General features: G+C 44.4%; 1 protein-coding gene across 2 annotated transcripts in view; it reads left to right on the top strand.

The window, feature by feature from the left end:
- The window catches only part of MTRR (5-methyltetrahydrofolate-homocysteine methyltransferase reductase), a 1,123,497-nt gene that overhangs the window by 668,515 nt on the left and 435,297 nt on the right, over positions 1-19,685 (top strand). For both annotated transcript variants that reach the window (XM_040431866.1, XM_040431867.1), the window contains exon 10: positions 15,578-15,620. In XM_040431866.1, the coding sequence (XP_040287800.1) occupies positions 15,578-15,620 (43 nt within the window). The remainder of the gene's footprint in view (positions 1-15,577; positions 15,621-19,685) is intronic.

Raw genomic sequence — 19,685 nt, 5'->3', positions numbered from 1 at the left:
CCTGACATTTCTATTCAACCAAATCTGTACTCTTTTAGCTGGTCAAGTTATTTGTAGTGACCGTAAAAGCACATTTTTTGTTCTGGGTTGAAAAACTATTCCCAAATTTGCCATTCTCAAAATAACTAGTTTCTGCTATATGAGGCCAACTTGAAATCTATCCCAAAAAGGATATCTTACATTGAAGGTGCTGATAGTGTCATTCAGAAAAACCTAAGACACACGCTACCGTGCAGATAGAAGTCTGATTCTGTGATTAAACCTATACCTGTCACACAGCGCAAAAAAAAACAGGCCTCACATTTCTATTCAACCAAATCTGTACTGTTTTAGCTGGTCAAGTTATTTGTAGTGACCGTAAAAGCACACTTTTTGTTCTGGGTTGAAAAACTATTCCCAAATTTGCCATTCTCAAAATAACTAGTTTCTGCTATATGAGGCCTACTTAAAATCTATCCCAAAAAGGATATCTTACATTGAAGGTGCTGATAGTGTCATTCAGAAAAACCTAAGCCACACGCTACCGTGCAGATAGAAGTCTGATTCTGTGATTAAACCTATACCTGTCACACAGCGCAAAAAAAAACAGGCCTCACATTTCTATTCAACCAAATTTGTACTGTTTTAGCTGGTCAAGTTATTTGTAGTGACCGTAAAAGCACACTTTTTGTTCTGGGTTGAAAAACTATTCCCAAATTTGCCATTCTCAAAATTGTGGTGAACGGGAACAATGAGGAAAACATCTAATAAGGGACGCGGACGCGGACGTGGACATGGTCGTGGTGGTGTTAGTGGACCCTCTGGTGCTGGGAGAGGACGTGGCCGTTCTGCCACAGCCACACGTCCTAGTGAACCAACTACCTCAGGTCCCAGTAGCCAGCAGAATTTACAGCGATATTTTGTGGGGCCCAATGCCGTTCTAAGGATGGTAAGGCCTGAGCAGGTACAGACATTAGTCAATTGGGTGGCCGACAGTGGATCCAGCACGTTCACATTATCTCCCACCCAGTCTTCTGCAGAAAGCGCACAGATGGCGCATGAAAACCAAGCCCATCAGTCTGTCACATCACCCCCATGCATATCGGGGAAACTGTCTGAGCCTCAAGTTATGCAGCAGTCTCTTATGCTGTTTGAAGACTCTGCTGCCAGGGTTTCCCAAGGGCATCCACCTAGCCCTTCCCCAGGGGTGGAAGAGATAGAATGCACAACCACTTATGTTTCCTGATGATGAGGACATGGGAATACCACCTCAGCACGTCTCTGATGATGACACAGGTGCCAACTGCTGCGTCTTTCTGCAGTGTGCAGACTGAACAGGAGGTCAGGGATCAAGACTGGGTGGAAGACGATGCAGGGGACGATGAGGTCCTAGACCCCACATGGAATGAAGGTCGTGCCACTGACTTTCAGAGTTCAGAGGAAGAGGCAGTGGTGAGACCGAGCCAACAGCGTAGCAAAAGAGGGAGCAGTGGGCAAAATCAGAACACCCGCCGCCAAGAGATTCCGCCTGCTACTGACCGCCGCCATCTGGGACCGAGCACCCCAAAGGCAGCTTCAAGGAGTTCCCTGGCATGGCACTTCTTCAAACAATGTGCTGACGACAAGACCCGAGTGGTTTGCACGCTGTGCCATCAGAGCCTGAAGCGAGGCATTAACGTTCTGAACCTTAGCACAACCTTCATGACCAGGCACCTGCATGCAAAGCATGAACTGCAGTGGAGTAAACACCTTAAAAACAAGGAAGTCACTCTGGCTCCCCCTGCTACCTCTTCTGCTGCTGCCGCCTCGGCCTCTTCTGCTGCTGCTGCCGCCGCCTCGGCCTCTTCCTCTGCCTCTGGAGGAACGTTGGCACCTGCCGCCCAGCAAACATGGGATGTACCACCAACACCACCACCTGCGTCACCAAGCATCTCAACCATGTCACACGGCAGCGTTCAGCTCTCCATCTCACAAACATTTGAGAGAAAGCGTAAATTCCCACCTAGCCACCCTCTATCCCTGGCCCTGAATGCCAGCATTTCTAAACTACTGGCCTATGAAATGCTGTCATTTAGGCTGGTGGACACACACAGCTTCAAACAGCTCTTGTCACTTGCTGTCCCACAGTATGTTGTTCCCAGCCGCCACTACTTACTTCTCCAAGAGAGCCGTGCCTTCCCTGCACAAACAAGTGTCCGATAAAATCAAGTGTGCACTGCGCAACGCCATCTGTGGCAAGGTCCACCTAACCACAGATACGTGGACCAGTAAGCACGGCCAGGGACGCTATATCTCCCTAACTGCACACTGGGTAAATGTAGTGGCGGCTGGGCCCCAGGCGGAGAGCTGTTTGGCGCACGTCCTTCCGCCGCCAAGGATCGCAGGGCAACATTCTTTGCCTCCTGTCTCCTCCTCCTCCTACTCAGCTTCCTCCTCCTCTTCTTCCACCTGCTCATCTAGTCAGCCACACACCTTCACCACCAACTTCAGCACAGCCCGGGGTAAACGTCAGCAGGCCATTCTGAAACTCATATGTTTGGGAGACAGGCCCCACACCGCACAGGAGTTGTGGCGGGGTATAGAACAACAGACCGACGAGTGGTTGCTGCCGGTGAGCCTCAAGCCCGGCCTGGTGGTGTGCGATAATGGGCGAAATCTCGTTGCAGCTCTGGGACTAGACGGTTTGACGCACATCCCTTGCCTGGCGCATGTGCTGAATTTGGTGGTGCAGAAGTTCATTCGCAACTACCCCGACATGTCAGAGCTGCTGCATAAAGTGTGGGCCGTCTGTTCGCGCTTCCGGCGTTCACACCCTGCCGCTGCTCGCCTGTCTGCGCTACAGCGTAACTTCGGCCTTCCCGCTCACCGCCTCATATGCGACGTACCCATATGCTGGACAGACTGTGCGAGCAGCAGCAGGCCATAGTGGAGTTTCAGCTGCAACACGCACGGGTCAGTCGCACTGCGGATCAGACACACTTCACCACCAATGACTGGGCCTCCATGCGAGACCTGTGTGCCCTGTTGCGTTGTTTCGAGTACTCCACCAACATGGCCAGTGGCGATGACGCCGTTATCAGCGTTACAATACCACTTCTATGTCTCCTTGAGAAAACACTTAGGGCGATGATGGAAGAGGAGGTGGCCCAGGAGGAAGAGGAGGAAGAGGGGTCAGTTTTAGCACTTTCAGGCCAGTCTCTTCGAAGTGACTCAGAGGGAGGTTTTTTGCAACACCAGAGGCCAGGTACAAATGTGGCCAGACAGGGCCCACTACTGGAGGACGAGGATGAGGAAGAGGTGGAGGAGGATGAGGATGAAGCATGTTCACAGCGGGGTGGCACCCAAAGCAGCTCGGGCCCATCACTGGTGCGTGGCTGGGGGGAAACACAGGACGATGACGATACGCCTCCCACAGAGGACAGCTTGTCCTTACCTCTGGGCAGCCTGGCACACATGAGCGACTACATGCTGCAGTGCCTGCGCAACGACAGCAGAGTTGCCCACATTTTAACGTGTGAGGACTACTGGGTTGCCACCTTGCTGGATCCCCGGTACAAAGACAATGTGCCCACCTTACTTCCTACACTGGAGCGTGATAGGAAGATGCGCGAGTACAAGCGCACGTTGGTAGACGTGCTACTGAGAGCATTCCCAAATGTCACAGGGGAACCAGTGGAAGCCCAAGGCGAAGGCAGAGGAGGAGCAAGAGGTCGCCAACGCAGCTGTGTCACGGCCAGCTCCTCTGAGGGCAGGGTTAGCATGGCAGAGATGTGGAAAAGTTTTGTCACCACGCCACAGCTAACTGCACCACCACCTGATACGGAACGTGTTAGCAGGAGGCAACATTTCACTAACATGGTGGAACATTACCTGTGCACACCCCTCCACGTACTGACTGATGGTTCGGCCCCATTCAACTTCTGGGTCTCCAAATTGTCCACGTGGCCAGAGCTAGCCTTTTATGCCTTGGAGGTGCTGGCCTGCCCGGCGGCCAGCGTTTTGTCTGAACGTGTATTCAGCACGGCAGGGTACGTCATTACAGACAAACGCAGCCGCCTGTCTACAGCCAATGTGGACAAGCTGACGTTCATAAAAATGAACCAGGCATGGATCCCACAGGACCTGTCTATCCCTTGTGCAGATTAGATATTAACTACCTCCCCTTAACAATATATTATTCTACTCCAGGGCACTTCCTCATTCAATACTATTTTTAATTTCATTTTACCATTATATTGCGGGGCAACCCGAAGTTGAATCAACCTCTCCTCTGTCTGGGTGCCGGGGCCTAAATGTGTGACAGTGGCCTGTTCCAGTGGTGGGTGACGTGAAGCCTGATTCTCTGCTATGACATGAAGACAGATTCTGTGCTGACATAAGGCCAGATTCTCTGTTACGGGACCTCTCTCCTCTGCCTGGGTGCCTGGGCCTAAATGTGTGACAGTGGCCTGTTCCAGTGGTGGGTGACGTGAAGCCTGATTTTCTGCTATGACATGAAGACAGATTCTGCGCTGACGTAAGGCCAGATTCTCTGTTACGGGACCTCTCTCCTCTGCCTGGGTGCCTGGGCCTAAATGTGTGACAGTGGCCTGTTCCAGTGGTGGGTGACGTGAAGCCTGATTCTCTGCTATGACATGAAGACTGATTCTGCGCTGACATAAGGCCAGATTCTCTGTTACGGGACCTCTCTCCTCTGCCTGGGTGCCTGGGCCTAAATGTGTGACAGTGGCCTGTTCCAGTGGTGGGTGACGTGAAGCCTGATTCTCTGCTATGACATAAAGACTGATTCTGCGCTGACATAAGGCCAGATTCTCTGTTACGGGACCTCTCTCCTCTGCCTGGGTGCCTGGGCCTAAATGTGTGACAGTGGCCTGTTCCAGTGGTGGGTGACGTGAAGCCTGATTCTCTGCTATGACATGAAGACAGATTCTGTGCTGACATAAGGCCAGATTCTCTGTTACGGGACCTCTCTCCTCTGTCTGGGTGCCGGGGCCTAAATATGTGACAGTGGCCTGTTCCAGTGGTGGGTGACATGAAGCCAGATTCTCTGCTATGGCATGAAGAGACTGATTCTATGCTGACATGAAGCCAGATTCTTTGCTATGGCATGAAGAGACTGATTCTCTGCTGACGTGAAGCCAGATTCTCTGCTATGGGACCTCTGTACAATTGATATTGGGTCATTTTTATTTTTTTTATTTTTATTTTAATTCATTTCCCTATCCACATTTGTTTGCAGGGGCTTTACCTACATGTTGCTGCCTTTTGCAGCCCTCTAGCTCTTTCCTGGGCTGTTTTACAGCCTTTTTAGTGCCCAAAAGTTCGGGTCCCCATTGACTTCAATGGAGTTCGGGTTCGGGACGAAGTTCGGTTCGGGTTCGGATCCCGAACCCGAACATTTCCGGGAAGTTCGGCCGAACTTCTCGAACCCGAACATCCAGGTGTTCGCTCAACTCTAATCCCGAGACAATGGGTCTCCCAGGTGGGTGTTCTCTTTTTTTGTGTACCTTAGGTAGGGTATAAATTACTGGGATCCGAGGGAAACCGGGCACCAGATGAAGGGCATAATATGTTCGCCCGAAACCTTGCATTTCAAAACTATGTAAAGTCCGGCTGAATAAAACACTAATTGCATTGAAAATCTCTTGTGGTGTGCTGTCTGAAACTCTGATTAAATATTTGAAGAATTCCTGAGGTGGAGTCAGGGATCAAAAGGGACGAGCACCCATCTCTTTGCCATTTATCTGCCAAATGCTGTGATCTACTGTGAATTAACGTCTATTCTATACTCCACATCTACATCACGTGCATCTCCAGCGGCTTCTCAAAATCTTTACCAAATGTCTCTTCTCAACACTAATCCTCATTACAGCAATAGTGGAGTATTCTCATTTTCAGAGGAAGACGCAAGACGAATAACCTCGAATGTTACTGCTTCTAGTGAATTTCTCTCCGCATCTAATCCTAGAGCTTCAGTAAATTCACTAGAGAAAATATATAGAAAAGCTACAGATTTGGAGCTACACATAGTGACATTGGCTGAATATCATAAACGTAAAATTATCCCAAGGGGCTTAAGATCTAACTTACGACCAACATTATTCGCAGAGGATTCAGATTTCTGCATCCAATTTGAAAGGATCCTTAACAAGGCCTCATTTGACATTATACTCTTAATCCTCGAAAGAGATAGTACTGAAATCAGGAAAACCAAAGAGGAAATTAATTCTCTTGAACAAAGCCTTTTTAGGGATACATCCCCTGAAGAAACTGCTTCAATTAAAAATAATATTACACAGAAGATACATTTCTTCAGACGAAATTTGGAAGACAGAAAAAGATCTAAGTTCCAGAGGGACGACAAAGATTATAAAAATAACCAAGTATACCGTACCGTGACACGGAATTATCCTACACCATTATCAACAACTGCTGTGACATCTGACTCCTCTAACGCAAGTAGTGACACAAGTTTTTTTGAACGAGGACCACCACAATACAAAAGACAAGGCCGCCGAGGAGGGTGGGGAAGAAACATAAGAAGAGGACCAAACTACTCTCCGGACCAGAGGGATCCAATCATAACCAGGTCATGGAACAGGAACTAGTAACAACCAACCAGAAATCTGAAAGCGATAATCTTGTGATAAACTTCCGATAGACATCTCTCCAATGAGGAACAAAGAGCCTTAAATCTTGGCCTTGGCTTCATACCCACCCACCATACGAATTTGCTTCAATTGGATAAGGAGATGGCAAGCTTCTTTAGAGCAATCAGACTCCGAGCGTATATTGAAATTGAACAACCAAGCTGGATCAACAATCAGGATAACAACCCAACACCCTTTAAAACCCGCACAAGAAATTGCAAGCTTCCTAGTTCCTATAATCCTCCCAAGAAATACGAGGTGGTCGAGTCCTACATTGCAAAAGTCCAAGACGACCTGAAAAGCCTTGAAAAGAAAACATCAAAGAAAAAGGTAAGACATAATACACCCAAAAGTGTCTCACAAGCTCTGGTTGATCTTAGAAAAGACAATAATATTGTGATTAAACCAGCAGACAAGGGGTCAGGTATTGTAGTCATGAATACAAAAGATTATAAAGATGAAATCCTGCTCCAACTAAATGACACGACTACTTATCAACCCCTTGATTCCGATCCGACCCCTAAATATCAAAAGGAACTTTCTAACATTATTTAAAAGGCCCTCAGGGATGGCCTGATCAATAAAAAGACTGCGGAATATCTAGTGCCCGGTTTCCCTCGGATCCCAGTAATTTATACCCTACCTAAGGTACACAAAAATAGAGAACACTCACCTGGGAGACCCATTGTCTCGGGATGTGACTCTCTTTTCCAACCCGCAGCCAAGATGCTTTGTTAAGATCATATGCCCAGAAGGGCAAATCATTCATCTTGGATACTACAGATTTTTTAAATAAAATCCAGGATACCCATCTGGACTGGAGAGAATGCTTTCTGGTCATGATGGATGTGAGCAGTCTTTATACCAACATTCCAACAAAAGAAGGGATTGATTGCATAATTGAGGTATTGAATGTAACACAACAATTTACACCAGACGAACAAAATTTTATTGTGTCACTCTTGACATTTGTATTAACTCATAATTATTTTTTGTTCGAGGACCAAATCTACCTTCAAATCTCCGGGACAGCAGTGGGGTGTAATGTGGCGCCTACTTTCGCTGTCATGTATATGAATGATTTTGAGGAGAAATTTGTCTATACTAACCCCTTTTTTCAAAAACATGTCAGGTGCTGGTTACGTTTTATCGATGACATTTTCTGTATTTAGCAGGGTCCAGAAAATGAATTGATGTAATTTCATGAAATTATTACATCCAGCATAGCATCCATCTCCCTCTCCTTGAGTTACAGCCAAATTGAAATTTCCTTCCTCAATGTCCTCCTCAAGGTGAGTGATAACACACTGTCCACAGACCTGTACAAAAAACCAATGGACAAAAATAATCTCCTTAAATTTAATAGTCATCACCCTCCAGGCCTAGTTCGGTCATTACCCTGCTCACAATTAATCAGGGTAAAGAGAATTGTGTCTGACGAATCTCTAATAAATACCCGATTGAAAGAAATGTCAGACAAATTTCTCAGGAGAGGGTTCCCAAAACATGTTCTAGATAGATATGAATAGCAGGTCCAAGGACTTACACGAACTAACTTGTTGTCACCGCCACTTCTGTGAGAAGGTATGGCAGACGTTCTTCTCTACCTCTTGTATGATGTTTTTTGTTTTGGTTTGACTTTCTCATCTCCTTTCCTTCTGCCAGGTGTCACTTATTTTGACTAATCGTCTTCCTTTATAATCCCTCCCATACTGCCTCACTTTGCGGTTTATACTACTTCCTGGATGAAGTGTACACTGCTGGAGGCTGCTTCTGCTGTTTGTTCTTTTACTTTATTGTGTTTCCTTGCTGGCTTGATTCTAGGTGACCCTGACTCCGTCCGTATTAAGTGCAGTGAGCCGGTGGTCGTGTCCCCTCACTATTATAGGGTTTTCAGGTGTCACACAGTATTAGGTACGCGGGCATGCAATCATCTACCATACAGACCCTTGCATGTGCATAGCAGTCAGGGAGAGCTCTTTTTATAGGGCTCACCTATAAGCTCCTTAGTTTGGGATCAAGCCAGTCGCTCGTTTATTTATATGTTCCAGCTATCTGCTAACTTCATCCGTGACACTTGTTAACTCCAAGAAACTCAACTAACAAATGTGATAATAAATGCATACCTTGTGTTACAACATTCTCCCACCTTAGTCAGGACATCAAAGACATTACCACCAAACACTGGCACATACTAGCCAGGAACTTTCCGAATATTTTTTTGTACAAACCTTTAATGCTATACAGAAGAGGAAGGAATATACGGGACCTTTTGGTCAAATCCGATATTGGCTCTAATAGGGCCCATAGTGTACAATCCACTATCATGGAAACTCCAATTAAAGGGACATACCCCTGTCTCACATGCGCCCAGTGTGGAAATGTCATGAAGGGCCCATCGTTCACTCACCCCTCAACAGGGAAAAATGTTTCAATACAGGGCCATTTCTCTTGCCTAACCACCTTTTCTGTATATTTAATTAAATGCCCATGCGGCTTGGGTTACGTGGGGGAGACTATGCAAAAGGTGAAAGAACGTATTGGTCAACACAAATCTAACATACGTACACATAAAATTGATGCCCCTTTGGTTGAGCACTTTATTACTCAGAAACATGCAGTAAGCCAACTCCGGTACCAGGTCATAGACTGGGTTCCGCCATTACGCCGGGGCAGCAACCGTGAGGCTGTGCTCCAGGAGAGAGAGATGAGATGGATTAGACGTCTTAACACCCTGCACCCTTTTGGTTTAAATAAAGGTTACTGCAGGGACTAATGTACTATTAACTGTATTTAAAGAGGACCTTTCACTAGAATAAAACATCTAAACTAACTATACAGACATGGAGAGCGGGGCCCAGGGAGCTCCATGCACTTACTGTTATCCCCGGGCGCCGCTCCGTTCTCCCGTTATAGCCTCCGGTATCTTCATAGTTAGGCTCCACCCAGGGGAACCTGCCGGCGTTGCATTCTCCCATGCTATAGCGCTGGCCAATCACAGCGCTCAGCTCATAGCCTGAGAGGCTTTTTTTTCTCTGAGGCTATGAGCTGAGCACTGCGATTGGCCAGCGCTACAGCATGGGAGAAGGAGACCCCGGCAGGTTCCCCTGGGTGGAGCCTAACTATGAAGATACCGGAGGCTATAACGGGAGAACAGAGCGGCGCCCGGGGATAACAGTAAGTGCAGGGGGATCCCTGGGCGCCGCTCTCCATGTCTGTATAGTTTGTTTAGATGTTTTATTCTAGTGAAAGGTCCTCTTTAATACCTTTGTCTCCTTCTTTTTTAGGTCTTATGTCGTCCAGTAGCGAAGTGGCGACACTCGCTAAGCACACATCACGATCCACCTACCTAGCAAGTGTAATACCACTTATGTCTACCAAGTTATGCCTTTCATATCAGGTTTCTAATATGTGTCATCTATGCTGATACATCATGTCAATGCATCGAGCATTACAACATGTTTACCTGTCAATTGACGTAACCGATACCTCGTTATTATTTCTTTATAAATAGAGGCCACCTATGCTTGTATCAACTGGCTCAATTATCTTACGCTGGCTAATGTAATAATGCCTTTATCTTTTGTCAGCAGTTTAATAAGCAGCCTTTCTTACCGCAAGGGTAATTTGCCCATTTCCAATATGGCCACTATGAAGTACGCCGGCACCTACGCTTGCACCTGCGCATGCACATTAAGCTTCTAGTGACCTCATCCCGCACAGCTTGTAAGTCAGCGCCGGCCATTCCCCACGCATGCTCAGTGTAAACACCTTCCTCTGGTGCGCAATCGCATTGCTATTACCGGAACTAAAACACTGTTCTCCCGCGGAATCGTTTAATTCGGCAACATAGCCTGAGCTTCTTTGAACGACCGCGTTGATGACCAATAGTAAGAACAATACCACCTGGTGTTCCCCGCCCACTCTAGCGTGAACACCAATAGCACACATCGTATTAGTATTTATACTCTGACCGCCACTATGGCAGACATGCCGGTGCCATATACACAAGCTTTTCAGACATAGGTAAAAAAGACTGCTTGTTTTGTTTACTTTATTTACTTTCACTGCTTTTTCACTACTTCCGTATACTGTTGTTGTGAATCTCCACTGCTACTGTATGTTGGTTAAAATATACAGGCCGTCCTGTTTTACATTCAAATGACTATTGAAGCGCCCCATGTGAGCCCACTTTGCTAGATTATACGCTTTACATATTACGTATGTTTCTCTTAGATAGTTCTCTCTTAGAGACTTTTTGTCTATTATGTACGTCTCCATCTAGACTATGTTTACTAGATTTATGCTCACTAGCACCTCTATTGGATGACATTTTATGTCTAATGGATGTCCTTTCCTCTTATTTTTATGTACCAGCCCGATGAAGGGCATAATATGTAAGCCTGAAACGTTGCTTTTCAAAACAATGTAAAGTCCGGCTGAATAAAACACTAATTGCATTGAAAATCTCTTGTGGTGTGCTGTCTGAAACTCTGATTAAGTATTTGAAGAATTTCTGAAGTGGATTCAGGGATCAAAAGGGACGAGCACCCATCTCTTTGCCAGTTATCTGCCGAGTGCTGTGATCTACTGTGAATTAAAGTCCATTCAAACAGAGTAAGCGGAGCTATTGACTTTTGAAAAATCCACAATTTTGCAGTTTAAAAAATGCGGTTTTTGTAGTAGAAGTGTAGTGCAATACATGCAGACAGTCTCTAAGCAGCCTAAACAGTCCTTTGGCCCAAAAAAAGCAATCAACCAGTTGGGGCTCATTTACAATAGGCAGTCTATAATGGCTGGGGGTTTTGCAAATCCTGTTCGTGACGCCTAGATTTATTTATGCAGTGAGCCAGACCGACAGGGGAATTATATGTGAGGTCACAGTGTGAGCATTAGGTGGGCCGAGGTAAATACAGTTCTGATTACTCGCGGTTATGTCGTCCCTGGGCAGGCCTGCACAAGTGATGAGGAGAACGGCACAGGAATTCTCTGGGGCACACTCTGGTGTAAGGGACACAGGCCAGATGGTGGTTCGAGGTGCCCTTGATGGTCTGTATTAATGTGCCTATGGCAAGGTCCCTTGTTGTCATGACGCCAGTACCTTTTATGGTGGTACAACCATTTACTGTAGTGTTAACTGAGGAATTGGAGACTGAGACGAGGATAGTGCAATCCAACTTATAACTTTTACTGAACGTTGGCTCAGGGCAGCAATTTATCATCCAGATAATCAAATATACAGTATTTTTAAGATAGACAGAGGTAAAGCTGCAAGAGGTCCACTGCTCACAGGTGTGATGTCTGTCTCTCAAGCAATTAATGATATAGGTTTTATGCTTACTGGTAGGGAACTTTTACGCTGGTCTTTGGGTCTCTGTTTCTTTAGTGCTTTCTGGATTAATATCCTTTTCTGAAGCTAAACTTTTAGCTGATGTCCACTAACTCTTAGCAGAGCAGGATGTGGACCACTTCAGCTCAGGGCTGAAGAGTGAAGACTGAGAACCCTCTAACTAGGCCTGAGCTGGGCTATATATGGGATGTCAGAAAAAATAGTGTTAGTCGGATGCACAGGGAGGTTGATACATCAAAGAAGGGTGCTCTCAGTCTAACAGCGTCACCCTGCTGTTTGCAAGAGAAGAATTTAAAAAGGAAATGACTGGGCACACCTAAGGATATGTTGTGACCAAAAGTTTATTAAGTAAAAGGACAAGTGGGTTTAGCGGTAATTATCAGATATATAAATGCAAAAACCGTTGGGTAATATAAGGTTGGCACACTTAAACAATAATTCATAAAAGGTTCATATAAAAATCCATGTAAAAAGCACTATATATTTGTGGTTAATGTATAGACCAGTCACTGGATGGTAGGGTACCGCCCGTGACTGATATCCATGCCTCAAACACAAATGGAATACAAGATGAAACTTAGTAACAAAGCAGCAATCTAGTATCAGTATAAATTAATATAAATTCAGTGCAGACAGTAGTTCGTAGATATATAACTTATGCCGCGATTAGATGGTGATGTGATAATCAACCCGACATAAAAATTCACTGCCCCGGAGTGGTCATGGGAGTCCAAGTGAACTATATGTTAGTTAGGAATAGATGGCCTTAATGTGGCTGAAAGTACAGAAGTTGTAAGTGTTGACTTACTCCGTAGCTGACTTAGCGGCGTCCCGCTTTCAGTCAGGAAGGGATCCGACAATAGAGTAAAAGTGTATTTCGGAACAGTCTTACCGATATTAGAAGATTTCTCTCGTGTAGAAGAAACTTCGGCCGTCTCTCGAAACTTTGTTCCCAGATTTTTCGTTACGGTCAGGTGAATCCCACAGTGAATAAGTAATCTGGGTCACCTGTTACCCTGTTCGACTTGCTGCACGTGGTTCCGCTTGTTTGAGTGCGGTTGCAGTATCACAGCCTTCCGGGCGAAAGTTTCAGACCGACTTATCTTTATAGAAACGGTACAAACTTGTTCCTGATTTGGGGTCGATGTGGTGCACTCACAAGAAGTTGAACTTGGGGGGTCAGACCAGACGCGTTTCGGGGCTAGAGTATCCCCTTCCTCAGTGGCTGAGGAAGGGGATACTCTAGCCCCGAAACGCGTCTGGTCTGACCCCCCAAGTTCAACTTCTTGTGAGTGCACCACATCGACCCCAAATCAGGAACAAGTTTGTACCGTTTCTATAAAGATAAGTCGGTCTGAAACTTTCGCCCGGAAGGCTGTGATACTGCAACCGCACTCAAACAAGCGGAACCACGTGCAGCAAGTCGAACAGGGTAACAGGTGACCAAGATTACTTATTCACTGTGGGATTCACCTGACCGTAACGAAAAATCTGGGAACAAAGTTTCGAGAGACGGCCGAAGTTTCTTCTACACGAGAGAAATCTTCTAATATCGGTAAGACTGTTCCGAAATACACTTTTACTCTATTGTCGGATCCCTTCCTGACTGAAAGCGGGACGCCGCTAAGTCAGCTACGGAGTAAGTCAACACTTACAACTTCTGTACTTTCGGCCACATTAAGGCCATCTATTCCTAACTAACATATAGTTCACTTGGACTCCCATGACCACTCCGGGGCAGTGAATTTTTATGTCGGGTTGATTATCACATCACCATCTAATCGCGGCATAAGTTATATATCTACGAACTACTGTCTGCACTGAATTTATATTAATTTATACTGATACTAGATTGCTGCTTTGTTACTAAGTTTCATCTTGTATTCCATTTGTGTTTGAGGCGTGGATATCAGTCACGGGCGGTACCCTACCATCCAGTGACTGGTCTATACATTAACCACAAATATATAGTGCTTTTTACATGGATTTTTATATGAACCTTTTATGAATTATTGTTTAAGTGTGCCAACCTTATATTACCCAACGGTTTTTGCATTTATATATCTGATAATTACCGCTAAACCCACTTGTCCTTTTACTTAATAAACTTTTGGTCACAACATATCCTTAGGTGTGCCCAGTCATTTCCTTTTTATATATGGGATGTGTTGTCTCCCCCTAGTGGTAGGCTCAGTGTAATGGAATCTAGCACACCTGTAGGCAGGGATTATGCATAAAGATGCACTGCAGCATAAAACAGGTTATATAAAGCGTACAAAGCATAACACTACAACTTTGCAGTACCCACGTGGGTAGTGGGACACTGCATTAGGAGCACAAAAAATAATTTTGATTTTGGGACCGGACAACCTCTTTAATGCTGCTGTGTATGGTAAGATATTCTAGGTTTTATTGGTGTATTAAATGTGTTTTTCACTGTGCTGTCAAGTATTCTTTTATATTTAGTTAAATTATTAAGCTGGGTTTCCGCATTCAGATTTTTTATGCAGTTTTTTAAGCCAAAGATTAAAAAAATAGCAGAAGACTCATAGGGTGCTTTATCAAACTGGTATAAAGTAGAACTGGCTTAGTTCTCATATCAACCAGTCAGATTCCACCTTTCACTTTTGACAGCTCCTTTGGAAAATGAAAGGTATAATCTGATTGGCATTAAAAAAGCTGAACTTGAAAACGCAGCTTTTTAGAAGCCAGCTTTTGCAAGCATTAATTTGTCGCTTGTGTGTTTCTTCTTCCCCTCCCATTCTAGCATTTTACTTTATAATTGTACATACTCCTCGTTTCCCTCTGCTTACATCCCCTCTACAAGTCTTCCTAATAAGTATTATCCATAGATTTAATCATTAAAGGGACTATCCAGGAAACAATATTTATGACTTATCCTCAGGATAGGTCATCAGTATTAGATCTTCAGGGGTTTGACACCCGGCACCCCTGCCAATCAGCTGTTAGAAAAGGCCTTAAGCGCCACATCCTCTTTCTAGGCCAGTGACATCACTGTACATTGGTCACACGGTCTAGTTCCAGCTCAGCCCCATTAAACGCAATGGGGCTGACCTGCAATACCAAGAACTGCCACTTTACAATGTAGCATCACTCACCAGAGCTCCGGTAAGAGCAGCGGTTCCCTGAAACAGCTGATTGCTGTGGATGCTGGGACTTAGACCTTCGCTGATCTAATAATGATGAACTATCCTGAGGATAAGTCATCATTATCTTTTGCAGGATAACCCCTTTAACTCGTCATACATACACTAGCATGCAACCCAAATTCTATTGAATATCAGTTTTCAAAAGTGGTATGCAGACTAAAAATCTTCTTTTCATAACTAATTTTTTAATACAGTGTACCATCCAGGGGTAGCTGGCAAATAAGCTGTGGGGAATGATGCAGTATTCACACTTGTAAAAACATATAGGCTTTTTTTTTTAAATCCTTCAATAACAAATAGACATTACAGATCTGTGACGGTTAGATGTCATTTTAGTCTAGCATACATTCATACATCTGTGTAAGAACCAGTAACCATCTTTGTGTGTGCTTATGTAGACATTTTATTCATGATCTTTTTTTCTCTAGAGCATCTTCCAAAATTACAACCAAGATCGTACTCTGCTGCAAGGTAATACCACTATTTAATATTTTTAAAACATGTGCTCAGAGCATTGCACAAAAATATGTAGGAGAAGATCCTGTGTAAATCAGCAATGTCATTGTACTGTACAGCTGGGACTTTTATTTCCACTCGTACAATATGAGTATCCCAGCAGTCAGACTGCAGACAGTGCAGCAATTTTATTCACTCCTTTTGAGGAAAATCTCAGAGATTGTTATTAAATGCCCCAACAGCTCTGCAACTGCATGTCAAAAAAGGGGGAGAACAGAAATAGAGAGATATAATTTTTTTTGCCTAAAACAGGCTTAGCCTGTGTATATATTGCAGACCATATTTACAAAACTTTCTTTTTTGCATAACTCAGACAACCCCTTTAAAGAGGTTGTCCAGTATAGAAGCCTAATGTGTGGCAAAAAATTTATTTGTCCATAGTCCCACTATTCCAGAGCTGTGGCTTCCTTTCCGGCCACTCTTTCACTTGCCATTCTTGCACATGTGACAGCTGAGGCCAGTAATTCGTTGCAGTGGTCATGGGACCAAGCCACTTCCAGTCCAGCTGCACCTGAAGCAGCCAGAAAGGGAATCGCAGTGCTGGAACAGCGAGACTGTAGACAGGAGAGTGCATTTATTTTAAATTAATTTTTGCACAAATCACAGACAAGGGGTTAAGTTGTCTCCCCAGCCAGACAACTCCTTTAACCGGGTTGTCTCATCTGAGACAATGGGGGTATTTCACTAGGGTATGCCCTCATTGTCTGATACGTGTGGATCGCACCTCTGGGACCCCGACCTATATTGAGAACGGAGCCCCAAAAGTAGTGGAAAGCCGCCCTCCATTCAGTTCTATGTGGCCGCCGAAAATAGCCGAGCGCTGGCTCAGCTATTTCCGTCAGGCCCATAAAAGTGAATGGGAGTGTACACCAGATGGGGACCTGCATAAATACGGGCGGGTAGCCCTCAATAAAGAGTTCCTGTTTTAACCCTCAAAGTGAAGTGTCGTCTCATTCTTGGGGGAGGATTTATTGTATGCTGTTCCAGTTTGACTGCTAGGAGTGTAAACCTATTCGTATGGTTTCCTATTCAACTGTCTACAGCATTCATATGCTTGAGAGGATTTATATGCTTCTTCGGTTTGGTGATTGTGGTGTCTGCCAGAGTGCTTGGAAACCTCAGGAAACACTCCGTTACACTGTGCCCATGATCCGTTACACTGTGCCCATGTATATACAGTATATCCAATAAATGTGTAAGTAGCTGTACCTTGCCCCCAAGTTCAACAGAAGCTCACGGCCACTACTACAACATGGGCTATGGGCTGATTGGTTAGTAGATGGAGCTCTACTGCTCACGCCTAGCTGACTGTAAGAAACATAGAATGTGTCGGCAGATAAGAACCATTTGGCCCATCTAGTCAGCCCAATATACTGAATACTATGAATAGCCCCCTGGCCCTATATATCCTTATATGAAGGATGACCTTATGCCTATCCCATGCATGCTTAAACTCCTTCCCTAATGTGACATGTTTCCTCTGTTATTGAAAAGCTTGACGCGTTTCTTGGCCTTTCATCAGGAGTGATATCTGGAAAACAATTAGATACATGAAAGTAACATAGTGGCTGTGCGTACGCTGACTGAGGCATGCAGCCACTATGTTACTTTCATGAACTATGTTACTTTCATGCCAAGAAACGCGTCGAGCTTTTCAATAACCGAGGAAACATGTCAAATTAGGGATACATGTAGCCATTTGGTTTTTATTAGGTTAGTAAGGATAGGGACTGCCAAGAATAGTCTGATGACTGAACAGTCGGCCAGACGTGAGCAGTAGAGCTCTATCTACTAACCTATCAGCCATAGCCCATGTTGTAATAGTGGCTGTGAGCTGCTGTTGAACTTGGGGCCGAGGTACAGCTACTTGCACATTTATTAATTATATATACATGGGCACAGACTAGGGACATTGTTATTAGGATTGACGCCAATCTTATGTGATTTGGATTGGCGCCATTATACTTGTAATGCCTAGCCTGATCAGTATTTTTGTAAACTATCACACATTTTTTAATGGTCTTTCAATAAAAAGTTTTTAGCGATAGTTTTTTTAGGCAGTTAACCCTGGAACAATATCCAATGTCGCCATGTTTTGTGGAATTTGGCATGTGTACCCCTCATAGATGCAGGTAAGTCCTCCATTCTCATAGTCGTGACCTCCTGAATTTTGCTGAACCAAAGCGCTATTGTGGGAGCCAACGTTTGTTTCCACATGCAAGGGATACAAGCCCTTGCCGTATTAATCATATTATCCATATACGTGGATAAAGGAATATCACAGTGATGGGGCAGGAGAAAGCAAGCGCCCTAGGGAAAACATGAGAAGTAAATTTGGATGTAATACCCAATGCTTCAGCCCACTAGCCAGCTAACACAGGACACTCTCAAAAATATGTAAAATTGTTCCTCGGATTTTTCTGCATTGCCAGCATAGCGGGGAAACAGCAGGGAAAAAGGAATGTAGTTTGGACGGTAACCTGTACTACCTGGAGAGGACCTTAAACCCCGCCTCCTGGATTTTACTGCCAATGGAAGTCTTGTGAGTTAATGTATAAAGACGTTCCTTCTGTTCAGACGTGAAGATAATTCCCAAGTCTTTTTCCCAGTTGAGTGTGTAAGTAGGGGAAGATTGGTCAGATGGAAAGATGAGTATACCATAAATTTGAGATAGGGCATACCTTATTACCCCCATCATATTGCAGATACATTAGAAAGGTAGTCCTATCCCTTGTGTAAACTTTTAGATTTTTTGTTAATCCGATCTTCCTGTGGATGGCAGTCTTGCACTTAAAATAAGTCCTTTTAGGTAGTTTCCACTACCACAGGGCCATTGTAAAGCACTCCCCAAATGTTTGTTTGATAGGCAGAGGCAGTTTCTGTGACAATTCAAAACAATAGCTGTCCATTGCACTCACAGCTGTGCTCTCCATTGGTATCATCAATAGCTTGTTGAAAACCAAAGGGACTTCTTCAAAGGAAAGCAAAGTCAACTTGTCGATAACCAAATGGAACCTGAAACAGGCTGCTGTTCATAGCCTAATAGCTCAATTGTAACTCTATATGTACCATTTCTGATTATATGAATGTTGTCCATGTTGGCTTCCAGCACTTAGTATTCTAAATAATTATAGCCAGTGGGCATAATGCTAAAAGACAACCTATTAGGCTACATCTTTGGCATGGCCAATTAGCAGATATAGATTGTAAACATGGGGGTCTTTGTTAGGTCCCTGACTGCCATGGTAACTATCTGCACCCCATGATCATTAAAGGGGTTGTCTCACTTCAGCAAGTGGCATTTATTATGTAGAGAAAGTTAATATAAGGCACTTACTAATGTATTGTGATTGTCCATATTGCCTCCTTTGCTGTCTGGATTCATTTTTCCATCACATTATACACTGCTTGTTTCCATGGTTACGGACACCCTGCAATCCATAACTAGTGGTCATGCTTGCAAACTATAGGAGAAAGCACCGGTCTCTCTGGTAGCTGGTGTAGCAAGAAGTTGGCCGGCACACGCTGAGGTGCTCGCCGCACGGGATAGGATAATTACCACGTGTGATGAAAAGAAAGATCCCAGCAGACGAGTCTTCAATGCTTGCAAAGTTTTATTGCCTGTAACAGTAGTCCATCAAAGGGACGCGTTTCGGCTCAATTGCCTTTCTCAACAGATAAATATACATGTTCAGCAACTCATATATATATGCGTATCAATGATTAAGGAAAGGAAAATCACAGTGATGTGAACGCCCATAATAGGGGCGGTACATACATGGTCACATGGTAACAAAATCAAGGTAGTCAATCAGGGAATCAAAAAGCGCAACAGGTAACAAGATACATGTCAATCGTAATGAAATGAAATAATGTTGTTAAATACCAATACAGCTGAGGAACTCCTTCATTTATATGGTAGATGTCTAGAAAAAATAATAATGCAAAAAAGATTATGAAAATTAGTAAAACTAAGATGAACAGAAAAATAGCACTACAAGAAATCAGATATGCATAATT

The sequence above is a fragment of the Bufo bufo genome, chromosome 5 (assembly GCF_905171765.1).
Source record: "Bufo bufo chromosome 5, aBufBuf1.1, whole genome shotgun sequence".
In the NCBI taxonomy this organism is placed as follows: domain Eukaryota; kingdom Metazoa; phylum Chordata; class Amphibia; order Anura; family Bufonidae; genus Bufo; species Bufo bufo.
Note: the sequence above shows the minus strand (reverse complement) of the source record. Positions and strands in the feature narration are given on the sequence as shown.